The 26,070-nt window shown below is 40.9% G+C and overlaps 1 protein-coding gene across 3 annotated transcripts in view; it reads right to left on the bottom strand.

Moving 5' to 3' along the window:
* Positions 1-17,177: 17,177 nt before the first annotated feature.
* Positions 17,178-26,070, bottom strand: part of ORC5 (origin recognition complex subunit 5) — a 61,790-nt gene continuing 52,897 nt past the window's right edge. For all 3 annotated transcript variants that reach the window (XM_079303176.1, XM_079303177.1, XM_079303175.1), the window contains exons 14-15: positions 21,442-21,554; positions 17,178-17,943 (exon numbers count right to left, since the gene is read on the bottom strand). In XM_079303176.1, the coding sequence (XP_079159302.1) occupies positions 17,898-17,943; positions 21,442-21,554 (159 nt within the window). In that variant the 3' untranslated portion in view covers positions 17,178-17,897. The remainder of the gene's footprint in view (positions 17,944-21,441; positions 21,555-26,070) is intronic.

Raw genomic sequence — 26,070 nt, 5'->3', positions numbered from 1 at the left:
TAGGGATGAAACAACAAAAGCAACAAAAGATTTAATATAGCAATGTGCTAAGGGAGTTAGATTGTGGAAATCACGTATCCAATAAGTCACCGGCCAGTAGCGGGAACTATTGATGGCACCTTTACTCATCACAGTCAGCTGAATTAAATTTCCTTAACGGCCACTTCCCAGCCACAATCACCACTTTATTTCTTTGTGTTTTCACGCAGTTCACCTGCTGAGAGGATGCCTTCATGCTGCTGGGTAGCGGATGCTCCCAGGTGGCAGAGGAATGCTGTATCTCATGCCTGCCCTCCGTTACAGTGACACACATAACAAAACCATTGATGAATTGTATTCTTCCTGCAGGCTACTGGGTCTGTGAAGGATCAAAGTAAAAGTACATCTTCATAACTCCTGGTGCTTAAGGAAAGTCATAAATAACGGCAATGCTGTGGCTGTATGTGGATTCTGTGCCCAGGGACAAAGCATTGCACAAACGCAGTCAAGAAATGTTATTCATATTTTATACAAAGGGGAACTTACAACCCAGACAATAGGCAATATTTTTTGTTCTATGTGCCCAATGTATTGGAACAAAAGCTATTTTGGTAATATCACATTTGGCAGAGCTCTGCAACATGCACTCCAGTGTATAGCTCCAGAGCTGTTTCCTCCTGCAGGTTATGACTCCTCCGAGCAAAATTTCTGGGTTCAGCACTATGACTGGAGGCACATCAGTGCTCTTGTATACTGGTATGAACATGTCATAGTAAATTACTTACTGGGTGAATAAAGCATCCAGCCCTTTTAAGCCCCTATGGAGGCTAAAGCACTGGGGCTGCACAGCCTGAACAGGGCTGGGGCTGCTGCTCCATGACTTGGGGCACACTGCCTTGGCTTTTCACCTCACCTTGACGAAAAGAGCTGCTTGTGAAGCAAGGTGATGGGGAGCATCACCTCCCAAAATGTGTATGCACCCTTGGGGCTTGGGCTAGCTGGTTCAGGACATGCTCAAAATGTGCAGAGTGACTTGGCAACCAAGTGACTAGTGCAGGAAGCTGGAGGCAGTGGGAGAAACTGGAGGGGATGATTTTGTTCTTTGTTTGAAATAGTATTTTTCCCACTCTGATTAAACTGCACTGCAGTTCATTAACTATTCAGGTGTTGTCTGCTCTTTACAGAAGGAAATGCAAGATGACAGACTATTTAACAAGTTCATTTTGAGTACAAATTGTATTTAAGGCAGGAAAAAATATTACCTCATGCAAAACTTGGGTCGGTGTAATTGCAGGTCTGACTGCTTCAAAGATGAAAAACCTCTTTCTTAATTCAAGGCAAATGTAGCAGAAATAATGTTTAGGAGAGAGGTGCAGGTAGGTACACACCAGGGAGTGCAATTTTAATATCCTGAGTACAAGATTTTTTAAGTCTTTGTCTGACCCGCATTAACACACTTGCTTACATTTCATTTGCCACATTCATCTTTGTCGGTTTTTGCTCCCCTCTGTAATTTGTTTGCCTGTGTTTACTCGTGTTTATCTCTGGCTCTGATGCTCTTGGCCCAGCTCATGTCTCCTCAGAGGTCCAGCACTCACCCTCTGAGTGCTGCAGGATGAGGTCCCGTTTAATCCTCCACAGGCTTGTGGTTCCTCCAGAGTCTGCCAACAGGGGCACTTCTTCAGTACCAGGAGGATTCACCCTGTGCTCCAGCCTCTGGATACCTGTCCCTAAAAACATGCAGAGAGACCAGGAGTTCATTAATCAGAAGGCAGAAGGTAGCTGCTGACATGCTCTGAAATTCAGGGCTGGTCCACAGTGATGCTGCAGCTGTGCTGTCAGAGCACTCCAGGTCCAGGGTCTATCCTGGCAGCATCTCAGTCCTGCTCCAGGGAACTGTGACCACCACCAGGCTGGGCTGGGCTTCTGCAGGAGCCAGACACCTCCTGTGAGGTGCTCTGACCTGCCATGTGAATATGCACTGAATGTGCACTGTGGCAAGCCACAAGCCCTCTGTGCCCTGCAGGCTGGCTGGCAGGGTGCTCATCCCAACACAGGAATCTCTGCCCAAGCAATGTGCCAGAGAGGACAGGACCTGGAAGGGATGGGGGCTGAGGCTGCTGAACACTGTACTGAAACACTTTGGTTTGTGCTTTTACCATCAAGCTTCTAAGCCTGGGACTCTGCAGAAGGTGAGCACCCTCCTCACCACTGACTCATGGAGCAGGTGAATACTGAGCTACATCCACACAGGACCAGGATGGGGGCTGGGCTTTGGGAGGGAAAGGCACAGCTCAGCCAGGAATTCAAATAGCATCAACCAGCTGTGACCATCCCAAATTCATTAGTGGCCCCAAAATCCCTCATTAAATATGTTTGAACTAAGAGCTGCTGCCCAGGCTGGGTCTTGCCAATCTGTTTGGCTCCTCCATCCTTTACACCCTCCTGCCTCTCTGATTTTGTCTTCTCTTCTGTCAAGCTCTGCAGAGGGGTCCTGAGCACCCCATGAACTGCAGCAGAAACTCTTGAAAAGTTAAAAACCCAATGATTAGCTGTAATATTGCTTGTTGTAGTCACTTAATTTTGTGCTGTTTACTGGGTCTCACATACCTTCTGATTCAATGTTTTGTAAATTCAGCTTTCTCCAGCTTCAGCTGATGTGTGGATGCAGACACTCTTGGATGCTATTTATGCCACAAGTGAGAAATGACTTGATAATTTATGGATTGTTAACCCAAAGTTGTACAGGCTTTTACCTCAGGGAGAGAATAAATACATGTCTCATTTCAACACATTTTAGACAATGTGCTCTTTTATAATGGCTTCCTTTGATTTTACTCCAAAATATGTAGACATTTTCTCCTAGGATTCTCATGTGGAAGATTCATGCTGTTCTGTCAGGTTGCATATTTTCCCCCTGAATTTCTTAAAGAAGATCTTGCTTATCTGAATTACAAAGATGTTACCGTTGTGTTGTCACTGTGGAGGTTTTATTCTTATTAAGAAATGGAAGAGTTGGAGAATAATTACTGCATTGTCAGTGTGAAACTTACAGATGTTTAATGTGAATCAGAACATATTTACTTATTTATAGGTGTTGAAATTAGAATATGCTTTAGCCTGCAAGCAAAAGAACTTGCACGAACATCTGGGAAGTGTAGCTGAGATGATGTGCATACTCTTTGTATCCTAAAAAAGAAAATAGAGCTGTAATAGGTATAGATTGGTGTGTTGGTTGAGGAATTTTTAGGCAATGGCATTTGACATTACAGTTCAAGGATGGAAAAGATTTATTGATCCATGAGTTAAAGTGTGACCCTGGTTTCACCTCTTGTTAGTGCTCTGTAGGTTGCATTTAAAAACTGTACCATAATGAATCCTTAGGTTCCAATAAATGTAAATCTGTTCCTCTATAGATCACAGGGGAGCAAAATCCTGGAAAAGATGCTTAGCTCCACCACCTGTTTAATTTAGAGGGCATTTTCATCAGATTAAGGCCTGTTTTGTAGGGTTTGTCCATTTTCACTTTCCTGATAATATCATTTATTTTGATCTATAAGGACATCCCAGGCCAATATTTGTAAACAGTGACTGAAGTCATGAGTCAAGATCAACATACAAGATGTCAAAGTGGACAGGAAGTTTTATTGTGCCACTGGGCTCAACATTGCATTTCTAAGGTAATTATTAAACCTGGGATAAACAGAACTTTGATCCCATGTGTGTTTTTAAACGATTGGTAACAGTTGATTTTACAAACATGCCATTTTAAAAAGCCATTCTGTATAGGAATTCATTGTGTCAACATGTAAGGTGTCCAGTGCAAGGTTTAGCAAAGTAAACTAGCCCACAGCAAAGGTGCTGGCATGGGGTGCTGTGCAAGGAGCTGCAGCTCCTGCGATTCCCAGCCAAGAGGAGTGTGAAATGTTCATCTTCCAAATGAGAGAGCAATTCTCTGACATCTGTGCTAATGATTAGCAAGAAAAGGTGAGTGGCTGGGGAAATAGTGGATGTGCAAAAGGCTAAAACTGTGCACTGTAGAAGTGCAGCAGGACCTCTCTCTCATTGGAAATAGTGTTTCCATCTCTCCCTTTAGTCATGGGAAGATTGCCTAAGCCTCTTCTTTCTGTGCTCTTCTCCAAGGTCAGCTCCATGCTGGACAAACACCATCCACTTTTCTTTGCCACATCCCCCCCCACATGAGGAAGTGCTCAGTGGAAGAGGTGGAATGGGCACTAGCACGTCTTAGGCACTGACCCAAAAATATCATCTATGACCAGAGTTAGGTGCTGGAGGTTTGTATTTGTACATATGTGAAGGTAGGGGAATTTGGGGAAAATAAGCAGGTAGGGAAGAAAACAGAGTAGAAGTGAATTTGGGTGAATTCAGGTGAACCTCTTACTGCAAATGGGTCAAAACCACAGAGGGGCAGATGGGAAGGGACCCTCCTGCAGCAGCCTGTCACAGGGAAAGCTCATGCTTGCAGTGCAGTAACTCATCCCCAGGAGAAAAGTAAAAGGTAACCTTCCTACTCACAGAGCTGTGAAGTAGGAGGGGAGGCTGTGTCTGTGAAGAGCTTCCTTGTGCCTTGGACTGTGCACAGTTAGGAGTCCTGTAGATGGTCGAGAAATGCTGTGAGGGCAATGAACAGTTCTTGGCAGCAGTTCTTCCAAGTTTCTAAGAAAGGACCAAAGCAATTGGATGTGCATAAATCTGCACCTGATAGGCAGCATAGTGAGCACTGACATCTTCCCTCTCAGTCTGCTTTGCTGCTCTGGGTTCCTTAAAGACAGGAAAGCAAATAGCTGCAACTCCAGCACATGAAGTCTAAAGAGGGATAACCTAATCCGTTCATTTACACTTCTACTTAATTAAAGAAATTTTTCCTATGATTTCATTATAGAAATAATTTCCAACAATGCACAGGAGTAAAATTATGTTTTCTCCACTAATAAAATTTTGTGGATGTATGTAATTATACAGCTCCTGTATTTGAATTATAAGATGTACTGCAAAGCAGTGTGTCTTATGACTATGTAAATTTAAAGCCCTAAATATTTCATACTAGCTGTAAAATAACATAGTGTAATCAAAAAGTATGCCATAGCTGGAAAGCATGGGCTAGGCATGAAGATGATGAAAACTCATCTGTTTGCTTGGCACTGTCAGCTGGCTGTTACCTGCTTACCTTTCTTGAGATCTCTCAGGTAATTTATGGCAGATTTCACTGCTATTCTTTGTTACCCATCCCCATAGGTGCAGACAGCAATGTATCCACAAACCATCCTGCCCTCTGCACCTGTCTCTTGCAGGAGAATGCCGTGGGAGACAGCCCCAAGGCCTGGAACAGAATTCCCCCAATTAATGCTGAAATACAACTGGTGGTGTGAAATAATAACCAGTGAAGTAAATGTCCTCTTACTTACAGTGATTAAAAAAATATATAAATCTGCAGAAATCTGAGGAGAAAATCTGCAAGGAAATAGCAGGTGAAACCTCAGCATGCTGGCTAGGCTGCTTCTTTATCACATCCAGAAAATTAATATCTACAATGGTGTCGTTTATTGTTGATGGCTGATAATAGGATTACAGCTCCCACATCCAAGAAGTGTGGCATCCCAAACAGCATCGTTTCATGCTGAAGACATTATTATCATATCCTGTCTTCACATACTGCTCAACCAGTTATCTGTGCAGGACTCAGTGTAGAGCTCTGAGACTTTATAGGATATTATCATGTTATATGAAATTCAGGCTGATGTAGCTATAAATCAAGAGGACACCTTGTATGGTGGCTGGTTCTCCTTGGGGCAGCATCCTAAGCAGAGGCTCTGCTCTCTTAGAGTGTGATTTTAAAAAATGTTGCCAATGAATTTGAAGTTCATGAAAAGGGCAGGTTTAATAGCTTTAGTGTTGTCTGTTTAGTAGTCTCGTATGTACAGCATGTGGGCAGCATAAGCTTGTCCACAGCTCCTAAATAAGAAACCACAAACATGAATACAGAGTCCCCTCTTTGGAAGACTAAGGGGGTGATTAATCCTAAATAGTACTTTTGAACATCATAATCTCTATCTATAGCCACTGGCTAGAAGTGTCCAAGCTATGCCACTGGCCAAGGGCAAGGAACATCCACGTAGGGAAACAGGAGGGGCTGCATATACATTTAAGATTTGGTTTTGGGAGCAGCTGAGCTGATCCTAATGGCTTGTGTCTACCAAAGCACACCTTTCCCTGTCTGACCTTCTCACCCATCCCTGAGACATGGCAGGTAGCTTTCCTTTTTATGGCTGAGTTAGTTGAGGGTCTCAGTGGGGTGAGATCAGCTCCAAAACAGGCACAAAGCAAACAGCAGGGGTCCAGGGCACAGGGCTGGGGGGACAGGACCCACTGACAAGGGAGAGAGGTCACTGAGTCTTGTGGGACTGAGCCCTTTCTCTGTGGGTAATGGGGAAGGCTTGGAGATGCTCAGCCGGGGCTTTGCTCTCCAGCCTCACACAGCCCATGAGGATCAGGGGTGCTGGATCTGAGGGTGCCCACGGGAGCTGGATTGCCCCAGGCACAGCTGAAACTACATTCAAAATCCTTGAATCATGAACAGCCATGAAATACTGCTAAATGCAAAATTTGGAGTGTTGGTGGCTGGGTACCAAAGGTGACAAGCAGAAAGCTTCGCTCAGCTCCACACAGCTGGTCCATGCTTTTCAACCTGCCCCAGTTAGAGCCTCAGCTGGGGCCACCTCTGCTGGGCTGTTGACTCTGAACATCTGAACAAATATCTAGTCTCCTTTTGCTGATAGGAGACCACAGTATTCACAGGCCAAATGCACCAGGGCACCAAAGGAGATTGGGGTCGAACATTAAGATATATTTATATAAACTGATCTGTAATTGAGCTGTGAAAAGGTCAATTCCATTTCCAGGGATCAAGATGCAGAGATGGGCTCTCCTATCATTTACCTCAGGTGGCTTTCTTCAAAACCCACTGGAGTCAGAAAAATTCTTTGGATCTTCCCCTCAAATGCAATTAATCCTCAGAATTTAAAAAACTTATACTGAGAGATCAAAGCAAAAATTTCAGCAACAATGAACTAATCCTCCTGATAACCAAAAACGCTTAGTAGCCAAACTCAGGCAGTTAGACTGAACCAGCACGTTTTCCTATAGACTTTTCATCTGTGCTTTATTTTTCCATAAAGACAACTGTTAAATTAACTGAAGAGACCAACATTTGCACTCCCCAGGCTTTGTATTTCACCTGTGTTTTAAAAAAAACATATCTGAGAGGGGAAACAGCAGGTTATAAATTTTTACTAGATTTATGAACTCTTGTATGCCTCTCTTTGGGACAGAAAGGAAAGAAAGGGAATTACTGGATGTAATACAGAAAATTATGTTAGGACCTTGTAAGTTAAAAACCAAGTAGTTTATGAGAAAAAGCACTGATGTAGTTTATCATATAGGATTCACTCAATACACATAGGGAGAAAAGTTCTGTGTACATAAAAGTAATAATTTAATAACGAAGTTCTGTTGGTTACAAGTTAGGACTTTAAAATGCCCGCTGACTACAAAGGCTTGTAATGTTTCAGCAGGTTATTGTCTCTGAGATGTGTTGCCATTTCATTACACATTTTCAGATTGTTCAAAAGCCTACAATGTGCTTTCTTCTGCCTGAAATAATGCTTGAGACCTGAGTGAGGGAGCGAATGTATAGCGTATGCTGCTCATGAATAAAAGATCCTCACCGCTAAGCAACCTAAAGTGTTCCTCTCTTAGGGGATTAACTCTATTTACCAGAAAAAAATTAAAGAATAATTTTTAAAGACTGCTTTTTGAAGAGGAGAAATCCAAGTGCTTGAGAAATGCTGGGGATGCTTTAGCAGTGGTGATGGCAGGCAAGGAGCTAGGGAGGACACGGAGCCTCACAGTGGACATGGAGATACCCCAGCACTGTCCCTTACCTTGGTGGGCTCTCTGCAGAGAACACAAGCCCCTGTGCATCCTGCTGGCAGACACAGCTCCAAGGACAGGCACAGGGAAACTCACCCAGTGACAGAAGCTGTGCTGAAAACCTGCCTCTTCTAAGCAGGAGGCTCATGCTCTCACTGACACTTCAGAGGTTGTGAGAATGGTCCAACACTGTAGAACTTTAACTTTTCCTGCTTGTGCCTGGGGTGCCCAGCACTAAATTGAGCTTCTGACTACTCCAGAGTGTCCAAAGGGGTGACACTTTGAGCTGAAGGAAGAGACCTCACACCCACCCCTACAGGGCTGGCCCCAAATCCTCAGGGTGTGCTTGAATTGCTGTTGGACTGCCTGAGATGTAAAATACCTGGACACTGACTCCCCAGCAAACAGCCAGTGTCTTAGAGGATTTATTGGGAAGTTTTAGCGCTGGACTGAAGTAGCACAAGTGTGAAACTGCTCTGCTGAAGTGTAACTTGGAGACTGGCACCCACGCTGTGCTGCTGCATGTGCACCTGGAATACCAGTGACAGGCAAGAAGGGGAAGCTGTGTGAGGAGTGGCTGAGGGCACTTGGTCTGTTCAGCCTGAGGAGAGACCCCACTGCAGTTACAGCTTCCTCATGGGGGGAAGAGGAGGGGCAGACACTGATCTCTGTGGTGACAGTGACAGGACCTGAGGGCATGGCCTGAAGTTGTGTCAGGGGAGGTTTAGGCTGGCTAATAGGAAAAGGCTTTTCACCAGAGTGGTTGGGTACAGGAACAAGGTCCCCAGGGAAGTGGTCACAGCTCCAAGCCTGACAGAGTTCAAGAAGTGTTTGGACAATGCTTTCAGGCACAGGGTGTGACGCTTGGGGTGTTCTCTGCAGGGCTGGAAGTTGGACTCAATGATCCTGATGGGTCCCTTCCAACTCAGCACACAGTGTGATTGTACGAAGACATCAAAAAAAGGGGAACATACTACATTTGCTGCTGGCAGCACAGCCCCTCCATCTACCTGTCTACAACAACACAGTCATGCCAGAGTCATCAAGACCTCTGGCCACACTGCCCACCTTGGACATGGAGCTCCTGGGGAGGAGTGAAGGCTGATATGGAGAGCAGCTACACAACTCCAGCCCAGAAACATGCATGGAGCAAACTGAGTTTCCTCACAACAGCCAGGACTTTTCAAGCTTGAAAATGCTTCAAAGAACATGTGGGAGACTGCCAGTGCTCTTGTGTTTGGCTGAGACGGAAGACACTCCCAGTGCTCTCCAGGTCCCTTTTCAGTGGCAGAGTTTACTCTCCTGTGCTCTTGGCCAAGCTCACAAACAAGCCTGTAAGTGATGGATGTCCCTCTGTTTGCCCCAAGTCTCAGTGGCAGAGCCAGGTACACACAGCTGCAGTGCTCCCCTGCATGGAGAGTCTTTGTATGTAATCCCTCAGGAACAGCTCCAAGAAGAAAGGGAAGACCCTGTGTACCCACAGCAGTTTTATCCTCCAGACAGTTTTATCCTGTTCATCTTGTAATCCCTAAAGCACAATTTTCTTTCCTTTCAGCTCTTGAAAATATTCTTTTTCCTTTCAGTTTGGCAGCAAATGATCAAATTTACTTTGTGAAGAGTCTCAAAAGCCTACAGCCCTGAAAAAGTGAGAAAAAAAACTACTCCTTTTACTGTAGTGCTTTGGCTCTGCCTGCAGGGTTAGCAAACGGTGGATTGCAATTATAGTTTGAGCATCTATTCATTTTATTGCAGGAAAAACATCAACATGTGGGCTGTATTTTTTGGCTTCTAAACAGCAGAGTAAATGCACATAAAATTGAGAGGTGATGTATAGTCTATGAAGAGATTTTGATCCATGCAGCAAAATGAAAAGTATGTAAATTATTAACAGTTTATAGGGAATAAAGTTTTAGTATCCATAATTTTATGTGCTGGTACAGAGAATCCATAATCCCACTAAGGGATGAAGAAATATTGTCTACCTATAATAAATGAGAGGGCTTTAGAATAAGAAACTTTTTAGATTTGAGCCAATAAATACCTAAAATTTGGAGATTAAAAGTAGCACTGGAATACTCCAAATAGCCAAACAAAATAATCACATTTGTTCTTTTCAATGACTGCAGTATTTAGCGGTCTTAATTTTCCCAAGAAATACTTTCCTTTAAATTCTGTATTTTCTTCTGCCACATTTCTCACTTAAAAGCCTGCATGAGCTTTTGTACTGTTGCCAGGCTTATTTTTTGTTTATATACAGGTTCTTACCATGGAGATATGTCTCTGACATGAAGGCATCCAGTATAGGAAATTACATGCAATGCCTTATTCTTCTAGTTTAATTAATGCTCTGACAACTTGGCAATAAGGCTACAGTGAAGAAAAGGTCTCTGCAGGGAACCTCAGGTTTTGAGCAATAAGAAAGCTGTCAAAATTTTACTATATATCTATAGTAACATATCGAACATCCAAAGATTTCTGGAAGGCATCTGTAGAAAAGAATTCAAAAGAAAAAGAGTTAGCATAGATGATGGTCCTTAAACCTGCTAAAAATAAAAGAGTGACTTTCTCAGCAGTCAGAGTTGGAATTGGGTTAGCAGCCTTTCCTGACTTACTCGTTTCATGCAAAAAGAAATTCCAGCTTTTAATGAGTGAGGACTGTTTGACACAAACAGGAAAAAGTATTAGCCCAATCTCTTTTGAGACTGTTCTCTTTTGTGATTTAAACAAGCTGAATGAGGAGTAGATCTCTTCCACACAATGATCCATGTAGCCATTCTAGAAGATCTCCTTGTCCAAACACGTGTGCCCAAGTCTGCTCCAAACTTCACGTCCTTCTCAGCTGAGAAGTGCAACAGCAGCAGCTTGGCACCAAGGCAGGAAAAGCTGTCCTCCCTCTCTCCTCTGACTGGTTCAGCAGTTTGAGGAGCATCAAAGAAGGCATCCCCAAAGAGAATCCACCAGCTGTAAAGGCAGCCTGTAGCCACACACCTTGGATCATCAGAAACCTGTGGTGATCCATGTCTTACCAAGAGTATCATTTGATATTCATGATCTTACTGTGCTTTCACCACCCTCACTTCCCCAGGAAGGGAAATTGAGAAGGAAACAGCAGCACCACCTGACTTCCTCCACTATCTTTGTATCTCTTTTGCTGTGTACATGCAAAGACAGTGCTGTCTTTTCTGATGGATGAGCTATTCTTCAGTTACTGATGGAAAGCAGCTGCTCCTGGTCACACATTTAATTCTCTTCCACACCAAAAATTAATGAAGTTGTACAATCTGAGGAAAATATAAACCAGCCACATATTTATGTAGCCTTCTGAAATCAGGATTTCTGACTCCTATAGTGTGAGGGATACCCAATACAGAGCAGTTTGAATTTTCAGTCTAATCCCCTGCTTCCCCACTTTTTATTTTAGGAATAAGATTACTTATTTCTGCAAATACAACCCAAATTGATCAGAGAGATCAGCTTCAGTCTCTTCAGCAGTCTGACTTTAAAAGAAGAAACCAGATGGTGAAAAACAGAGGCATTGCTGAGGACAAATTGCTTTGCAGAAAGTAACTGTGATTATTTGCACAACCAGCATATTTGCTTTTCCTATAATCAACTAAAGAGACCCCTCCTGACTCTTGACATTAGTTAAGATTTTTGTAAAGGATTCTAAGCCATTAAAAGCAACACACTCAGGATACATAAACACACCTCTTTACTGATAGCTCCAGACATGTTCTATCTTACTCAAAGTGAAGAGTAGCACTGAAGAAGTTATTTAAGGTTCCTGCACATGCCCCAGCCCCAGGCTCCGTCAAGTGAAAGAGTCTGAACTGACAGAGGAAGCTCCCCTCCCCAAGAGGCAGGAGTTACAGGTTTATTTACATCACCAGAGAAGTAGTGTATTTGTCTTTGGTTGTTCTCATTTTCTCTGAAATTCCCAAATCTCAACATGACACTGTTCTCAGAAAGTTTGAGCAGAACTCCCAGTTATTTGCTATTTCTTAATGATTTGCATCCTTAGGAGATAATCAAAAGCAGCATAAAAAATGTAAATGTGAGGAAATGGGATGGGTATTCATTCAGCCATGCAGCTGGAATTCAGGAACTGCTGTAATTGCACATAAATAACATAATTTGCCTCCCTTGTAGATGTTTTAGCTTATTCACATCACGTCTTTCTTTTTCAGGGGTGTTGCTGAAGTTCCTACACCCTGCAAGACAAAACAACCACTCTCTGCTGTTGCCATGCCAAGCCTGAGATGTTCAGTTGCTCTAGGATAGCAACACCAGGGCTGGCACATCCAGGGTGGCATCACAGAGCAGGGCATTCACTTCCCCACACAAACTACTGGCCCAGGTGGGAACTCTCACTGCACAGGGTGCAATGGCAGAGGAAGGAAAAAACCACAGCTGGGACTGTACTGATGGAAATGGGGTAGAGGGAGAAACAGCACCATTATAAATACAGTAAAAACTCCTTAACTAAAGAGAAACTATGCAAACAGCAGGAATATCAAGGCTTTTGCCATCAGAGTGGGAAACAACTTTGCTCTCCATCACCACCTCTCAGTACATTCTCCTTTTGCTGGATTTTGTAGAAATCTGGCAAGGTTGTTTTAATAAGAGTTTACTTACATCACTCTTGGCTATTCTCTCTCCACAACTATTCTCTGACATGGTGAAAACCCTTTACCTATGAAAAGGCACAGGAAGTGCTCGGCTGCTGAAGTACCAATGCACAGACTCCAGGAAAGCCTGCTAGCAAAGCTCAGTTTCCCTGCCCTCCCAGCCCCCTTTTATTCCTCTTAACTATCTGAAAAAAGTACATGAAATATTGCGCAGCATGTATTTCCCTGAATAAGAATTGAATGCAGAAACTATTTGCATATTAGAAATCCTGTTCTGTAGAAAATCTATGTGCCAGGAAAATGGAACATATGTGCTGAATGAATTTAGGCAAAGCTGCACCTTTGCTGTGCTGTTTAAGAAAAATCACATTTGCTACATCAGTCTGAGACTGACACGGGCTTTTCATCAGCATTTCATCAAAACTGAAATACGAACACCAAGTACAAGATGACAGTACAGCATTCATGGTTCAACACACCAGACCAGGTTTTGGAAAATGACCTTGCTGAAGCCAAACACCCACCCTCAAGTACACAACAGACCCCTCTCTGAATATCCAAACAAGTCCTGGCAGGCCAGAAGGCAGTATGTGGCAGCAGGTTAGTTGAACAATGCACACCTGCACCACAGAGGGACAGACAGCCACAGCAGCCCACAGACAGCCCCTGCTCTGCTGGCTTGTGGGAGATCCCCTGGGGCATGGCAAGCCCAGGGGCTCATTATGCTTCGGGTGCAGATCTCTGCAAGAATAATTTCAAAAAATAACACAGAATTACAGTGGGAAGGTGCAGGAAGAAACAGAGAAGTTTGGTACAGTTTTGGACACTTCAAAACATCAAAGTTGTCACAAGGGCAAGTTCATCCACAACATCTCAAATGAAAACCCAGCCTGTTTCCCGACTGGAGTTGCCCAGCTGCCTACCCAAACACGAGGAAGTGAACATGTATTTTCTCTCAGTATTTTGCTGCCTGTTAGTGGTAACCCTCTTGGAAGAGCTGAATAACAAATTCTTTTTGGCAACTGCTACACACCAGTGGAAATGAGTTTAAAGCAAATGAAAGTAAGAGGTAGGGATACTTCTGCTGCTTTGGAAAAATGGGGTATTGGTCACAGGTGGAGGAGGAGGTGCTCTAAGTACCAAGTACAACACACTACAATACTTCAAACATTAAGTCTGAGTGGGAGCATGATGTCCTAACTACCTGGCAAAGACTCCCTGCTTACAGCTGGACACCTACTTGCTCAACAGCATGGAAACACCTCCATCCATGGGCTGCTTGACAGTGTCAGTCAATACCATACTTCTGAGCTCCTTGGTATCAGACACCTGGGTGGACACTTGGTTATTCAAATACATGGCTGATATATTGCTAACATCTAATAACAAGCACTATAATATTCTTCTGGATTTGTTTTGCACAGACACTGCCATTGAGCTGTAGCTTTTCAAAGACATTAAGTTTTCAGAAAAACATGAATATGGTCATTATAATGACTGTACTTCTGCAGTTTCAACTCTGCTGGCATACACAAACAATTTCTGTATTGTTTTCAGATTTATTCTTTAAATGGCTTTACTAAACATGCACAAAAAGTTATCCTTATCTGAGTATTGTACCGTTCATTTGAATGAGCCTGTTCATAGCAGATCTCACAATGAAACAGAGATAAAAAACACACAGTTTTTGCTATTAATCTCCCATTCAATGTTCTAGTGGAGCCATTCCAGTATCTACAAACTCATAAAAAATTTGTATTACCTATGATTAGACTTGCTAATCGAGCTGTATCTTTATCCCAATGCATATTTACCAGCAATGATGAGGCTCTTCTCTGTCATTGAGAAAACAGGAGAAGTTACTTCACCTCTGGTAGGATTTACTTCCAGATGGGAGTAAATCTGCTCCCCAATTGTCTGGGCTGACCAGAACACACAGTTGCCAACCTCCAGGCAGCACTCAAGAACCTGCCATTTCTCACTCTTCCCTGCCATCTCTGCCAGTACAAGTGCACAGGTAATACCTAATCCTGAGATACTTTACTGGGTACATTTTGCCCACAGGTCACAGACATGTAGTATCTCCTATATTCCTGCTGGAAATCCTGTCCTTCACACTGTTCTCCTGGAATGGCTGGAAGTTTCAGTTATGAGAGGAAAACACAGTGCCTCAATGGTCATGTCAAAATGACCTGAATACTGGAAAAATTTCACCAATGGCAAGAATCAATGTGTTTTTACATGGTGTACAGAACTCAGAAGGTACTGAAACAAACAATGGATTTCTTTATCTCACCCCAAAGGAGTCAATAGCTACAGGAATTGTTAGAGTAGAAGCAGCAGGTTCTGAGATAACCAAAGTAAGACAAATGCCCAAAAAGAGTGAATCAACTACTGCATTACATGTGGATGCAGCTTTACAAGCCTTCTTAAAAAAATAAAATCTCCATGTTATGTGCATGAAAATGCAGCTGCTGCTGAAGCCAGAGCTATTCAAGGGCACTAATCTCCTCACAACTGATGATAGCTGCATTTCTTTATCCTTGTAAGAACAAGCCCCAGCTCCTGTTAATGTTTGGATCAGCCACTAGAGACAAGTACTGTAAGTCCGTAATTTTTTTTATTATTATAAAGTTTTGTGACTCAGGAATTATGAAAAAAATTGACTATTTTAAAAATACATACTGCAGCACTAAGGTAGTGAAGGTTTTCTGATTAGTTAAGTTGCCTTGCTCTACACTGTTTGCACAGTTCTCAAAACCACCTGTAGAAGAGGTGAAATCCTGGCCCAGGGGAGGCTAAAAGAGGACTCATGCATGAAAATAGGGTCTCCGAACAGAATATTGCTAAGGTATCTAGTAAGAAACTCAGCAGTAATTTATAAACTCATTGACATGGCTATATAGAAATATTTCTAGTTTGTCAGAATAAATCCTACTATTCATCATCAGCATAGTTATAGCCTACATCAATCATCTGCACTTCAGTCACCTTGTTCATTCTCATACTCTGCTGATTCAGCTTTAAATTTTATTTCACTGATAGGAGTCTTTCACAAAGGTCAAAAAAGTGCCTTCAAAGTAAGGATAGTGGCTCAGTCTAATGAATCCTCAAGTTGTCACTGCTTCTCTAGTTAACCTCATTTCAGTGAAATTAACTACATTCCACAAAAATTACTATCCTTAGCCTTTGGATTTGCTGGAAATAATCACCAATACTCATAAGCCTAGTATAGAATAAATCAGATTGAAAAAATATCAGCAGCGCCAAGTTTGTCACTGCTTAATTTCTAAGACCTTTCTTTTATGTCTAATTTGTGCTCCAAATTTGGAGCTGAAGACTTTTGAGGGTCTGGCCTATTTAGTGGAAATGATCTGTGTTACTGAAAATGAAATTTAGTGACTCAAGTTTAGTAGCACCTACAAATCAGTATCAGTCCCATCATGGTTCATATATCAAATTCTAATCTGGATCAGAAATTACAAATCCCTATAATCTACTGCTCCTGTTTCACATGGACTAGCTGACATATAAATACCTCAAAACTTCTTTGCACTACAAACTGCAGCCCTAGGTAGTCATACAGGAGACCCACAAGAGCTGAGCTCAGCCCAGCACTAGCTCTAAGAGAGAAAGGCACCGTAAAGTTTAGCCCAAAGTTCACGTTATGGACATATTTAAAAGTAAAAACAAAAGCAGGTAGTAAACATTTTTGAAACAGGCTATGTATTTACATCCAAGCATTTCAGTAAGTGTGACAAATGTTGCCACCTCATGGACAGGTGCAGGGCTTGATCCAGCTCAGCGGTAGGAAGGAAAACAGATCACGGAGATGAGTCATTGCTGCCCTGTCACACTCCCCTGAGAGAGGAAGCCAGAGCTTGGCCAGAAGGATGCTTCTGCCACTTGGGTCTGAATCCAGAAGTATGGCTGCACATCCACAATTGGGGAAAAACAAGAAATCAACAAAAAAAGAAGACAAAAAGAAAAAAAAAAAAAAGAAACAAAAAAGAGGAAAGACAACACATGTTCAGAGTATGTGATCATTACAAATATAAGAGAAAGGGGGAGTGACTGATGACTTTTCCTTGAAAAAAAACCTGTAATGTTCAACTTAGGACCTGGTGTGGTCTTTTACTGTCAAACAAAGGTGAGTACTCAAGAGTAAAACATCTGAGTAACAGCCTGTGGGACCTGGAGTCTTCAAGAGGGTTACTGAAATAGTCAGATTCATGAAGACAATAACCTCCAACTGGACTAGGGGATTTTAATGCTCCATAGATGGCATATCTTCTACTTGTAAGCTGCAACTGTAGTGTATTCCATCAGGCATTGCCAAGGAAAAAGTTTTATGTTACAATACCAAATTGGTTACTCACTGTTCCACCACTTTTGGGGAACTGCTGCAGAAAGACTCTGTCACCTGTTGAATTTCTCCCTTTCTGACAAAAAGGCAGCTGTGCCATCCTCCTCTACAGAAGAGAGGCTGTTACAAAAGCCATTACATGGCATGTATGTTAAAAGTATATTCATTCCATACAGTATTTTAATTAGCACTTCAGGTAACTGGATGAGCATAGAAGGACTATAGAATGTTGAAGCAAAAATAAAACATTTCAATTTTGCCACAGGGATAGAACTTTAAAAATCAGTTATTTTTTAGAAACAGAGCTCTGTAAAAATACATTCAGAGTCAACATTTATGAATGGTCTGAAAAAGACAGTATGGTGACTAACTGGGAGCTTCCTATCATCGTGATCTCCATATAACAGGGTAACTAACAATCTGCCTACATACTACTGAAGAGAAAGAAGAATTTGTACCAGCTTGGTTTTTAAATATGTTCTTATGTTTATTATACTTTGCTACTCCACTCTCCTAAAATGGTGGCCTCAGGAAAAGCTGCTTTGGCAGGCAATTGCAAAGATTCCTGTGGAGAGGAAGTGAAAAGACTGGGCATACAAACAACGGCTGCTGCCATGTTCAAAGCACTGGGGAGAGTTCATAGAGCAAAATGCAGTCCTAAGTAAATGGGTTTCAGGCAATTTCAGTGTTAAGATAACATCATTAAGAGTAGAACAGATTGTGCTCAAACCCTGCTGTTTATAATTAACACATTGCTTCCAAATACTCCAGGGTCCCTGGTAAATAGTCCTCTGCTCAGATCCACCCAGACCAATCAGAGTATTTTCATCAGGTCCCATGCTGGGCCAGCACCTGTTTGGACAAATCCAAAAGAGCCAAAATACTCTTCTTTCTGGCCAGCTAAGTAGAGAGATGAACACAGCTTGCCTTCCTTAGTCATTGTCACAGTGTCCATATGGCTGTGAAGCTTGTTTTCACAAGAAATCGTACAAGTACTTTATTATGTCGAAGTTCACGGTCCTATAAACAAAAACACAGTATATTAGAGCAATCATCTTAACAGTGCTAAGACTTTAACCTGTTTGGAGACAGCACATGCAGGACATTCTGCACTATCAAAATCAAGCAATTCCCCAAAAGAAATGCAAGCAAGGATTAATGAATTTTTCATTTCTCTCATTATTTACAATACCTCTCTTATTATTATTTAAACTTTGTAAAATTCTAGAAAAGAAATATAGCAACTTTCTAGTAAAGAAAGGAAGACTCTTATTTCAATAATGAGACAGTAGAAATATAACAATATTAATAAGATTATATTTTTGTATGGCAAACTTGATGTTCTAGTTGGTGATGCAAAGCAACAACCTTTTATGCTATTGAATGTTTTGTTCATCTCCCAAACCACCTGTTTTAGCATATACTACGTAACTCCTTCATCTGTACTCATTTGGAGCCTGTGTTCTTTCAGTTTTGACAGTAGTTGACCCATGTTCATTGCTAAATTTGAAAAATCCAAGAATGCCAATCAATGGGATAGAAGATTTTAATGTACACTTTTGTACTTTAATAGCAGGCAAAATGAAACAGCAGTAGAATGAAACGTATAATTATTTTTTTTCTCTAAACTCATTCTTCTATACAATCTAGCACTCAGACTTCAGGGTTTACTGTTTGAATAAATAATGCAAATTACTGCATATAATGACAAGTATAAAATTAAAAGTTTCTTTTAAGTATTTAATGATGCAAAAATAACTGCTAACAATACTAAGTGAGATTAACTAGCTGAATTCTTATTTGTTAGACTACAATCATTTAATATTCTCTGTTCATGCATCAGCCTGTAACCCACTTTTCAAAAAGTTTTTATAAAACATCTTTTTGGACAGAGAAAAAGTTTAGAAATCCCCAAGATACATAACAGGAAATACTCTGTTGGAGTCTATTTATTAATCCAGTGACAAATTTAAAGACACTAACTGCCACTGTTAGACTTGCACGACATGGTGTCACTCACAAGAAGTGCTTTAATTACAAGGCTTTCTACAGAAACAAAATCATACACACTAACAAATGCTGACCTTATCAACTACATGAAACAGAATTGTCCTGTCAAAACAACTGGGTTTATTACAGACTCTCTGAAAAGATCCATTATATTCAATACACACTAAGAGAGCCCTACTTCAGTTAGAGAAAATTTATGAAAACTTAGGTTTGAAATCCTTGAAACAGAAATTATTTCTAACAAAGAAACATCTAACTTTACTTTCAGCAAAATGTTTAACTACTCTGTAGTAAAAACTAAGAGCTGTTTCCACAAAGACTGAGTATATGCCACAGAATAGAGCCAGACATGAGGTTTCATAGTAATAAAGAGACATTGTGCACTTCAGCAGTTACCACGTTAAAAGCCACCAGGAAGAGACACAAGTTTTTTACTCTTTTCCAAAAACAGGTGGCGTTTTTTAGTGCAAATTTCACTTTTGCTTAAAAAACACAGAAAATGAAATGACAATCTGAACAGATTGAATGGGGGTAGGGAGGGAGCATCCTTTTCTGTCCCATTCTTTGCACTCCTCAGCCTTCCGTTAGGAAATATGCTGGAGGAACAAGGCTGAGATGGTAACAAAGCTGAGTTATCTGAAGATTTTAGTGACTAACAAACTCATTTTAGTACTGCTGCAGTAACAGGGAAAGAAGAGTCCGAAGATGGGCTGCTTACTTGATATGTATTTTGGATGAATTGCAAAGTAGTTCCTTCTCTGTGACAAAGACAACCAAAACTATTGCACAGATAGAAAATGAAATTTCTTAAAAGCACAGAGGATCAAGCCTTGATCCTATAGCTAGTAGCCCCACCCAGAGAAGAGAGAAGGTAGTTTATAATGAATTCATGAAACCTTGTCTTTTCACAGATGATCTTCCTTTAAGATTTAATAAATACTATGGACTGAAAAGTATATTTTAATAAAAATTGTAAAAAAGAAACAAAGCAAGATCTAAAAAGAGGGAAAAACAGGAATAAAGCAGAACAGGCCAACTTTCAAATCTATTTATCTATCAAATTTAAACAGCCCTAGCTAGACAGCAAATAAAAACCTGCAAACTACTTGGAGGGGGAGCAAAAAGAACAGCCTTCTTCCTCACAACATGCAGAAAAAGAAGTTTGGATACATATATATGTATATACGTACATATATATACACATATACACACATAAGATCTAAAGGAAAGCAAGCTAAAACACTGTACCATGCACTGAGGTTTGAAGTGACAGTGTCTCTGACTACTTTCCCCAGTAAGTGTGAGTTCCATGGCACAAATTTTGGTCCTGTTTTCTGGCCATCTCTACCTTCCAGCAACCTTAATGCAGGCATTGATACTTCTAAGCATGTCAAAGTTGTAAGGAAAGGGCTGTCAGAGTATCCCAATTCAAGGATACATGTATAACTGTATACACAATGATCCATGTTGCTGAGCAGATGGTCTGCTGTGCTTGGTTCCAGGGGGAGCTTTCTCAGGGCATCACTCACAAGTGACTTTACTGCCGGGAATAGCAAACTGACATAGCAAAGCTGTGGAGGTCCTGGCAGGGTGGCCCGGCCAGACCTGAGCCAGACAAAGTCTCGTTCTATGGCCTGTCCAACTGAAAATTCAAATTAATGTTATCTGTTGCATTTACTGACAAGGTTACCGGACATTAAATAGCTCAGGAGAGCAACATGTGCACTGAGGTTATGGAATACAGCCTACACCTCAGGTTCCTCTGAAGCCCCACAATTACAGAGAAGAGCTGGCCTTGAGAACATTTCTCGCTTTTGACACAGGCCATTTCTGGGCTCTGTTCTGGTTATAGACTGTTTACCCAAGACTTGCTAATAAGGTGGCAGCAACAGATAAAATATGAGACACAGGCCTGATTGTTGCCTTTGTATTGCATGTATTTCTGTCTGCAAATTATTGCCATCTCTCCTGATGGATCTCAAACTGTTCTCAGACTTCATGACTGAAGGCTCTGGATAAACAAAGATGCTGATGTACCTACACCCACTTACTGAATTAGCTTGTATCAATAGCAGATCACATGAGATAGTCCATGTGCAAGAATTCTTATAACCTATGTAGTTTTTAATAGCATGCACACAACACTGTTAAGAACCAAATATAATTTCAGATTCAAATATCATAATGTGCTTTTCAGTAATGAAATGGACTGACATTTTAGAGCAGTATTTTCACATGAAGTCCCTGACCTTTATTAAGCACAAAGACAGTAAGTTACTGTAACACATACTGCCACTGTAACATAAATCTTTTCCAAAACAGGAATGGACTACACTTACCTTGGGTACAACACCTGTCATAAATAACATGACTTATCCAGTCATTCTTAGAAAACATCCACAGGTTTTCTATTCTGGCCTGCAAAGAGCTATAAACTGAGCAAGTACCTGGTCTGAAGTCTCTCCCAAGTCAGCACATGCAACAGCAAATGAACTGTAAGAGGCTCACCGGGCAATAGCTCTGATGAAGTCCAGAGACACAGTACATTTGTATCGTGGTCCATCAAGCTGGTCATTCTGGCCAACCAGGGATAACAGCTGCAGTGTCACGAGAGAGGTGATCTACGGACAAGAGACACTACCAATGTTAGTCATTTCTGTTAACATGAACAGCAGTGGCCAATTTATTGTTTTGGGGTTTTTCTGATTGGTTTTTTTCACATTTGGCATAATTCCCATTTTTCTCTGGAAAGTCACTCCTACTTGCTCCTTGTTCACTTCCACATAGCTCTGCAGCTAGAAAACCCAGGAATGTACATAAATCTAGCCATTACATCAGCACTAGAAGTGTTAGACACAGGATAAACCTTCATCCTTCTTATCAAAAGTTATACTGGAGTTTTGATCAGAGGAACAGGAATAATAGGCAGGAGCTGAGCGTTTTCCAAATCTCTCCCTGACAATCAAGAAGGACTAGGAATTTTTTCCTTTATCCCTGGAGATCGCCTATTGAACTTTACCACTCAAAGCTGGATATTCCTGTGCCAGATCATATCACATTTTGAACAGATGGATGTATCACTCTACTCCAGATAAAAAGGAATTTGAAGGTTGGAAAGAAAAGGCTGGAAGATTGTATGCTTAAAAAGAGCAGGGCCCGAGTTGAGAGAAATTTGCCTACAAACACACATACAGTGTCTTGACAGAGCCATTGATTATTTTACCAAAATAGCAATGCACCAGCGTATTTTTCACTTTGTTCCTCCAGTGATGGCTGTGGTACCACTGAAGTGCAGTCACAGGGTGTCACCATTGAAAACAGCCAGCCCATTCTGACTCAGATAAGAAGAGACACGGTAGTGATTCCATTGTCTCCTTATCTCCTCCCACATACCAAGGAAAGAAAGAGGTAAAAGCAGAAAGGAAAATTTTTACCCAGCCTTTGCAATAGACACCACTGACAATTCAGGGCAATGAGGTTACATTCTGTGAAAAACTGGTATCTGGCCACAGGTTTCGTTTTCAAAAAACCAGCCAACTATGACCTACTTCTGAGTAATGATAATAGGACAGTAAGGAATTTCTCAAGAATAAATGTATCAGGAAAGAAAGTGTCAGTTCAAATGTTCAAGGAAGCACACTGCTATAAAATGCATCAGCAAGTTCTTACCAGTATCAATAAAAAAATAATCCTAACTCAGTAATAACCTCTCTCTTTTGCTGAAAGTATACTTGGTTTTCAAATTTGTGACAGTGCTTGTAGGAGGTATGAATAAAATAATAGAAAAAAAAGACACCTACCTGTGGAGAATAGAAAAAAAATATGGTACACAAGAATGAGGCAATTTTTTAACAGCCTGCACTTAACTTACTTTCATATGGCATGAGACAATAGTTTGGATGCCAAAATTCTGCAGCCTTTGGAGTTTAAGGAATGCTGGTCTACACATAGCCACAAAGAAAAATTCCATTTACTTAATTCAGATCTATAAATTACATGATTTATCAAATTTTAGCATTGACAAAATTTAAGAAAATTGAACCCAGTGCATGGTAAATGGCTGAAATTTCAGTTCATTAGTCACTTTGCATGCTATCACTGGATTGGGGTAAACCACAAATGTGTTAGATTTTATATTCTTAAAATACTCATGAGAGTACATTTTTCTCCATTCTTCATTCAACAAAGTCCATATTCATTATGGAGGAATCTGCTGTAAAAATTGCACCCAGGTGCATCAATAATGGCAAATTACTTTTGCACTACACACTTGCAGCTGGTTTCACATTCAGAAATCACCAGAGAAGGAATAGTAGGAGGGTTCCTTGAAATTCCTTATGACCACAGAAAACGCCAAAAGTCTGGAGTCAGACCCATTTCAGTTTTATGTGGGATGTAAAAGTGATCTTGCTGCTGCTGCATTACAAATGCTACAGCAATACTTCAACAAATTGTACATTTTCTTTTCCAGCTAGCACTAAATGCTCTGTGAGTAACACGAGGTCAGCAATGTAAAACTCTTCACTAAAGTCTGACTCAAGAAATCTGAACTAGCTAAGCTCAGACAGTATCTGAACTGGACACTAAGTTCCATTAATGTTCTTGACTAAAGAAATTAACTCAAATATTCAGTACACAATACTAGAAGATAAATTAATCTACTGATCATCTGAGTAATGAACTTACTTAGGAAACTGCAACCTTTTACTTATTTCTTTCACAACACTTAATAAATGTCATCACAGGAGAGCAAGTGCAGAAACAGCAAGTCCTGACCCTGAGACCACTTAAAAAGACAGCTGTAGAGAGAACTGCCATTTTCAATTCATGCAGGCAAGAAACAGTTTCATCTCCAAAGAGGCTCAGTAGAGACAAAGAGAAAAAACATTTATCTAAGGGGAATAAGTAAGGATCAGTTTTCCTACAGACAGACAAATATTTGTTAGAAGCTACAATATCAAACTTGTTAGTCTTTGGAGTAGAATGCAACATGTAGCAGTTACAGATGCCTGGTCTGGACAAGGAGAAAGGCTGAGATCTCCTAAGGACAAGTCCAAAAGCCTGTCTGCTAAGGGGGCAGCAGACTGGAGCTTTATTTGCACAGCTTTTCCAGTGGATTCAGGGAGAATCAAAACCAGCAAGGGAGCTCAAAAAGCAATAGCTTCTTAATTTTTTTCTTGCTTTATACAATATAGCAGGAGAAATCTGCTGCTGTGAGCCACAGAAATGGACAAGACACCTACTTTGAGCAATAAATTTGATAGAAAAGACTGAATTGTGGCAGATGGAGAGTTATTAAGTTTCTCTAATATTCTTTGCTGAACCTAGACCCAATAAATAAAAGGTGACTGTCTTTACCAAACAGTTCCGAAGTCTTCTGGGACAAAGAAGGTTCAAATCCCTTCTGACACAAGAGGGTTGAGCACCTCTGCTGACTGTCTGACAGACAACTGGGGTGGGAGCAAAGGAAGGAGAATGAAAAAGCCATATACAGTATTAAATCATCACCAGACCTAACATGCACTCTAACTGCTTCTGAAATTGAGCTATTTTGGATAAAATTGCAGTTTCTCTGGGTCTACCTAGGGCATTCACCTGGTAAAACAGGATACAGTAGAATGAACTGGGTTTAAGACAGTGAATTTGTAGCATAATTTTAAAATTCACCAATACTCATGTCCTGTTAACTCTTAAGTTCCAGGTGTCACCTATAACTTAAGCACTGAAAAACAACTACTACTTCAAAAGTTCATGTACTGTAAAACGTTGGAGGCAACATATTTTTAAATTAAGATACATCAAAAGTTTGAAACACAGACAGGAAAAATATGAATGCAATGCCATACTACTTGCAGTTCTGAGCCAAAAATACACCACTGTTCTTGAAATATTTTTTATCCTGGTTATTTTTTTTTTTTTTTTTTTTTTAATATCATGGGTACAGTGGCTCCATTTTATTATAAAAAAAAAGCTTGAGAAGAAACATCTTGCAAGAACAGACTAGAAACAAGCCAAAAAAATTGTGTGGGTGACATAAGAAAGATTATCTATTGAGAACCTTTTGAACAAAAGAAATTACAGCTGGAAGAAATATTCTAGAATTATTTGCAAAGTTACTTAAATTGGTGATGATTTAATACTGGCAAAAGTTAAAAACAAAATGAAATCTTCTACAGGAATAACAAGAAAATCTGAACAAAAACCAACTTACTGATCTGAAAGATGCAGAGAAATGGGTTTTACCAGTATGTTTAAAAATAAGTGATGATGGAACTTGCTTTGAAATGTATTTGTGTGAGAAACCTGTTGCTGAAATCCTGGATTCAACGTGAAAATAATCATAAAAGCACAGCAGACAATTGTTCCCAGGAGGAAACGACGGCTCAGATTGCTTCTGGAGATTCACTGGTCAAACATGGACATTGAAACAAACAACCCACAAGCCATCCTTCAAGGCAGCTTTTTTCCTATCAGCCTAGACTAACAGATGGGCCTTGCATCATTCCCCAAGCAGACACAAAGACTGGCTTTGTGAGCACATGGCTGTGTGGAAGTGAGAAGGATTCCAGAAGCAAGGGCTGTCTGCCTCTGCTGAGAAAGGCCGGGCTCTTCCCAAGGACACCACAAGAAGCCTGAAAATACTCACTGAGGTGTAAAACATGAGCAGAATTAGAGCCCATGACACAGGGAAATGCATGGTTAGCTTGGGTAAGCAATGACAGACTGTCTAGGAAAGACTCTGGACAATGTATGGGACATATCTCAAATCTACAGGATAAAACTAAACAGAAAGTAATGCTGACTATTTGGGGTGGAGGGGAAGCTGTTTCCTCAGAGATGTGATTGAAATCTCACCAAGGGTACATTTTCAACTGGACTGGAAAAATATTAATGAAAGGAGGAATCATTTCAAACCAGCAGAAATATACTAAATGATCTCTGTGGTTTTTTTCATCTCCACAGTTTCTAATATTCAATTATCTTGCCCAAGATGTAAAATTAATTCTAACTCTTCAGTCTGGCTTACTGTCACACACAGATTCTGAATGTCAAACCTATGAAGAAACTAGGAACTTTCCATATTCAGCACCATCAGACAAGGGTACTACATTCTTTCAGAGTTACATGAATGGTGCT

This window comes from Erithacus rubecula (genome assembly GCF_903797595.1).
Source record: "Erithacus rubecula genome assembly, chromosome: 4".
In the NCBI taxonomy this organism is placed as follows: Eukaryota; Metazoa; Chordata; class Aves; order Passeriformes; family Muscicapidae; genus Erithacus; species Erithacus rubecula.
The sequence above is the reverse complement of the archived record's forward strand: the minus strand, read 5'-3'. Positions and strand labels throughout refer to the sequence as shown.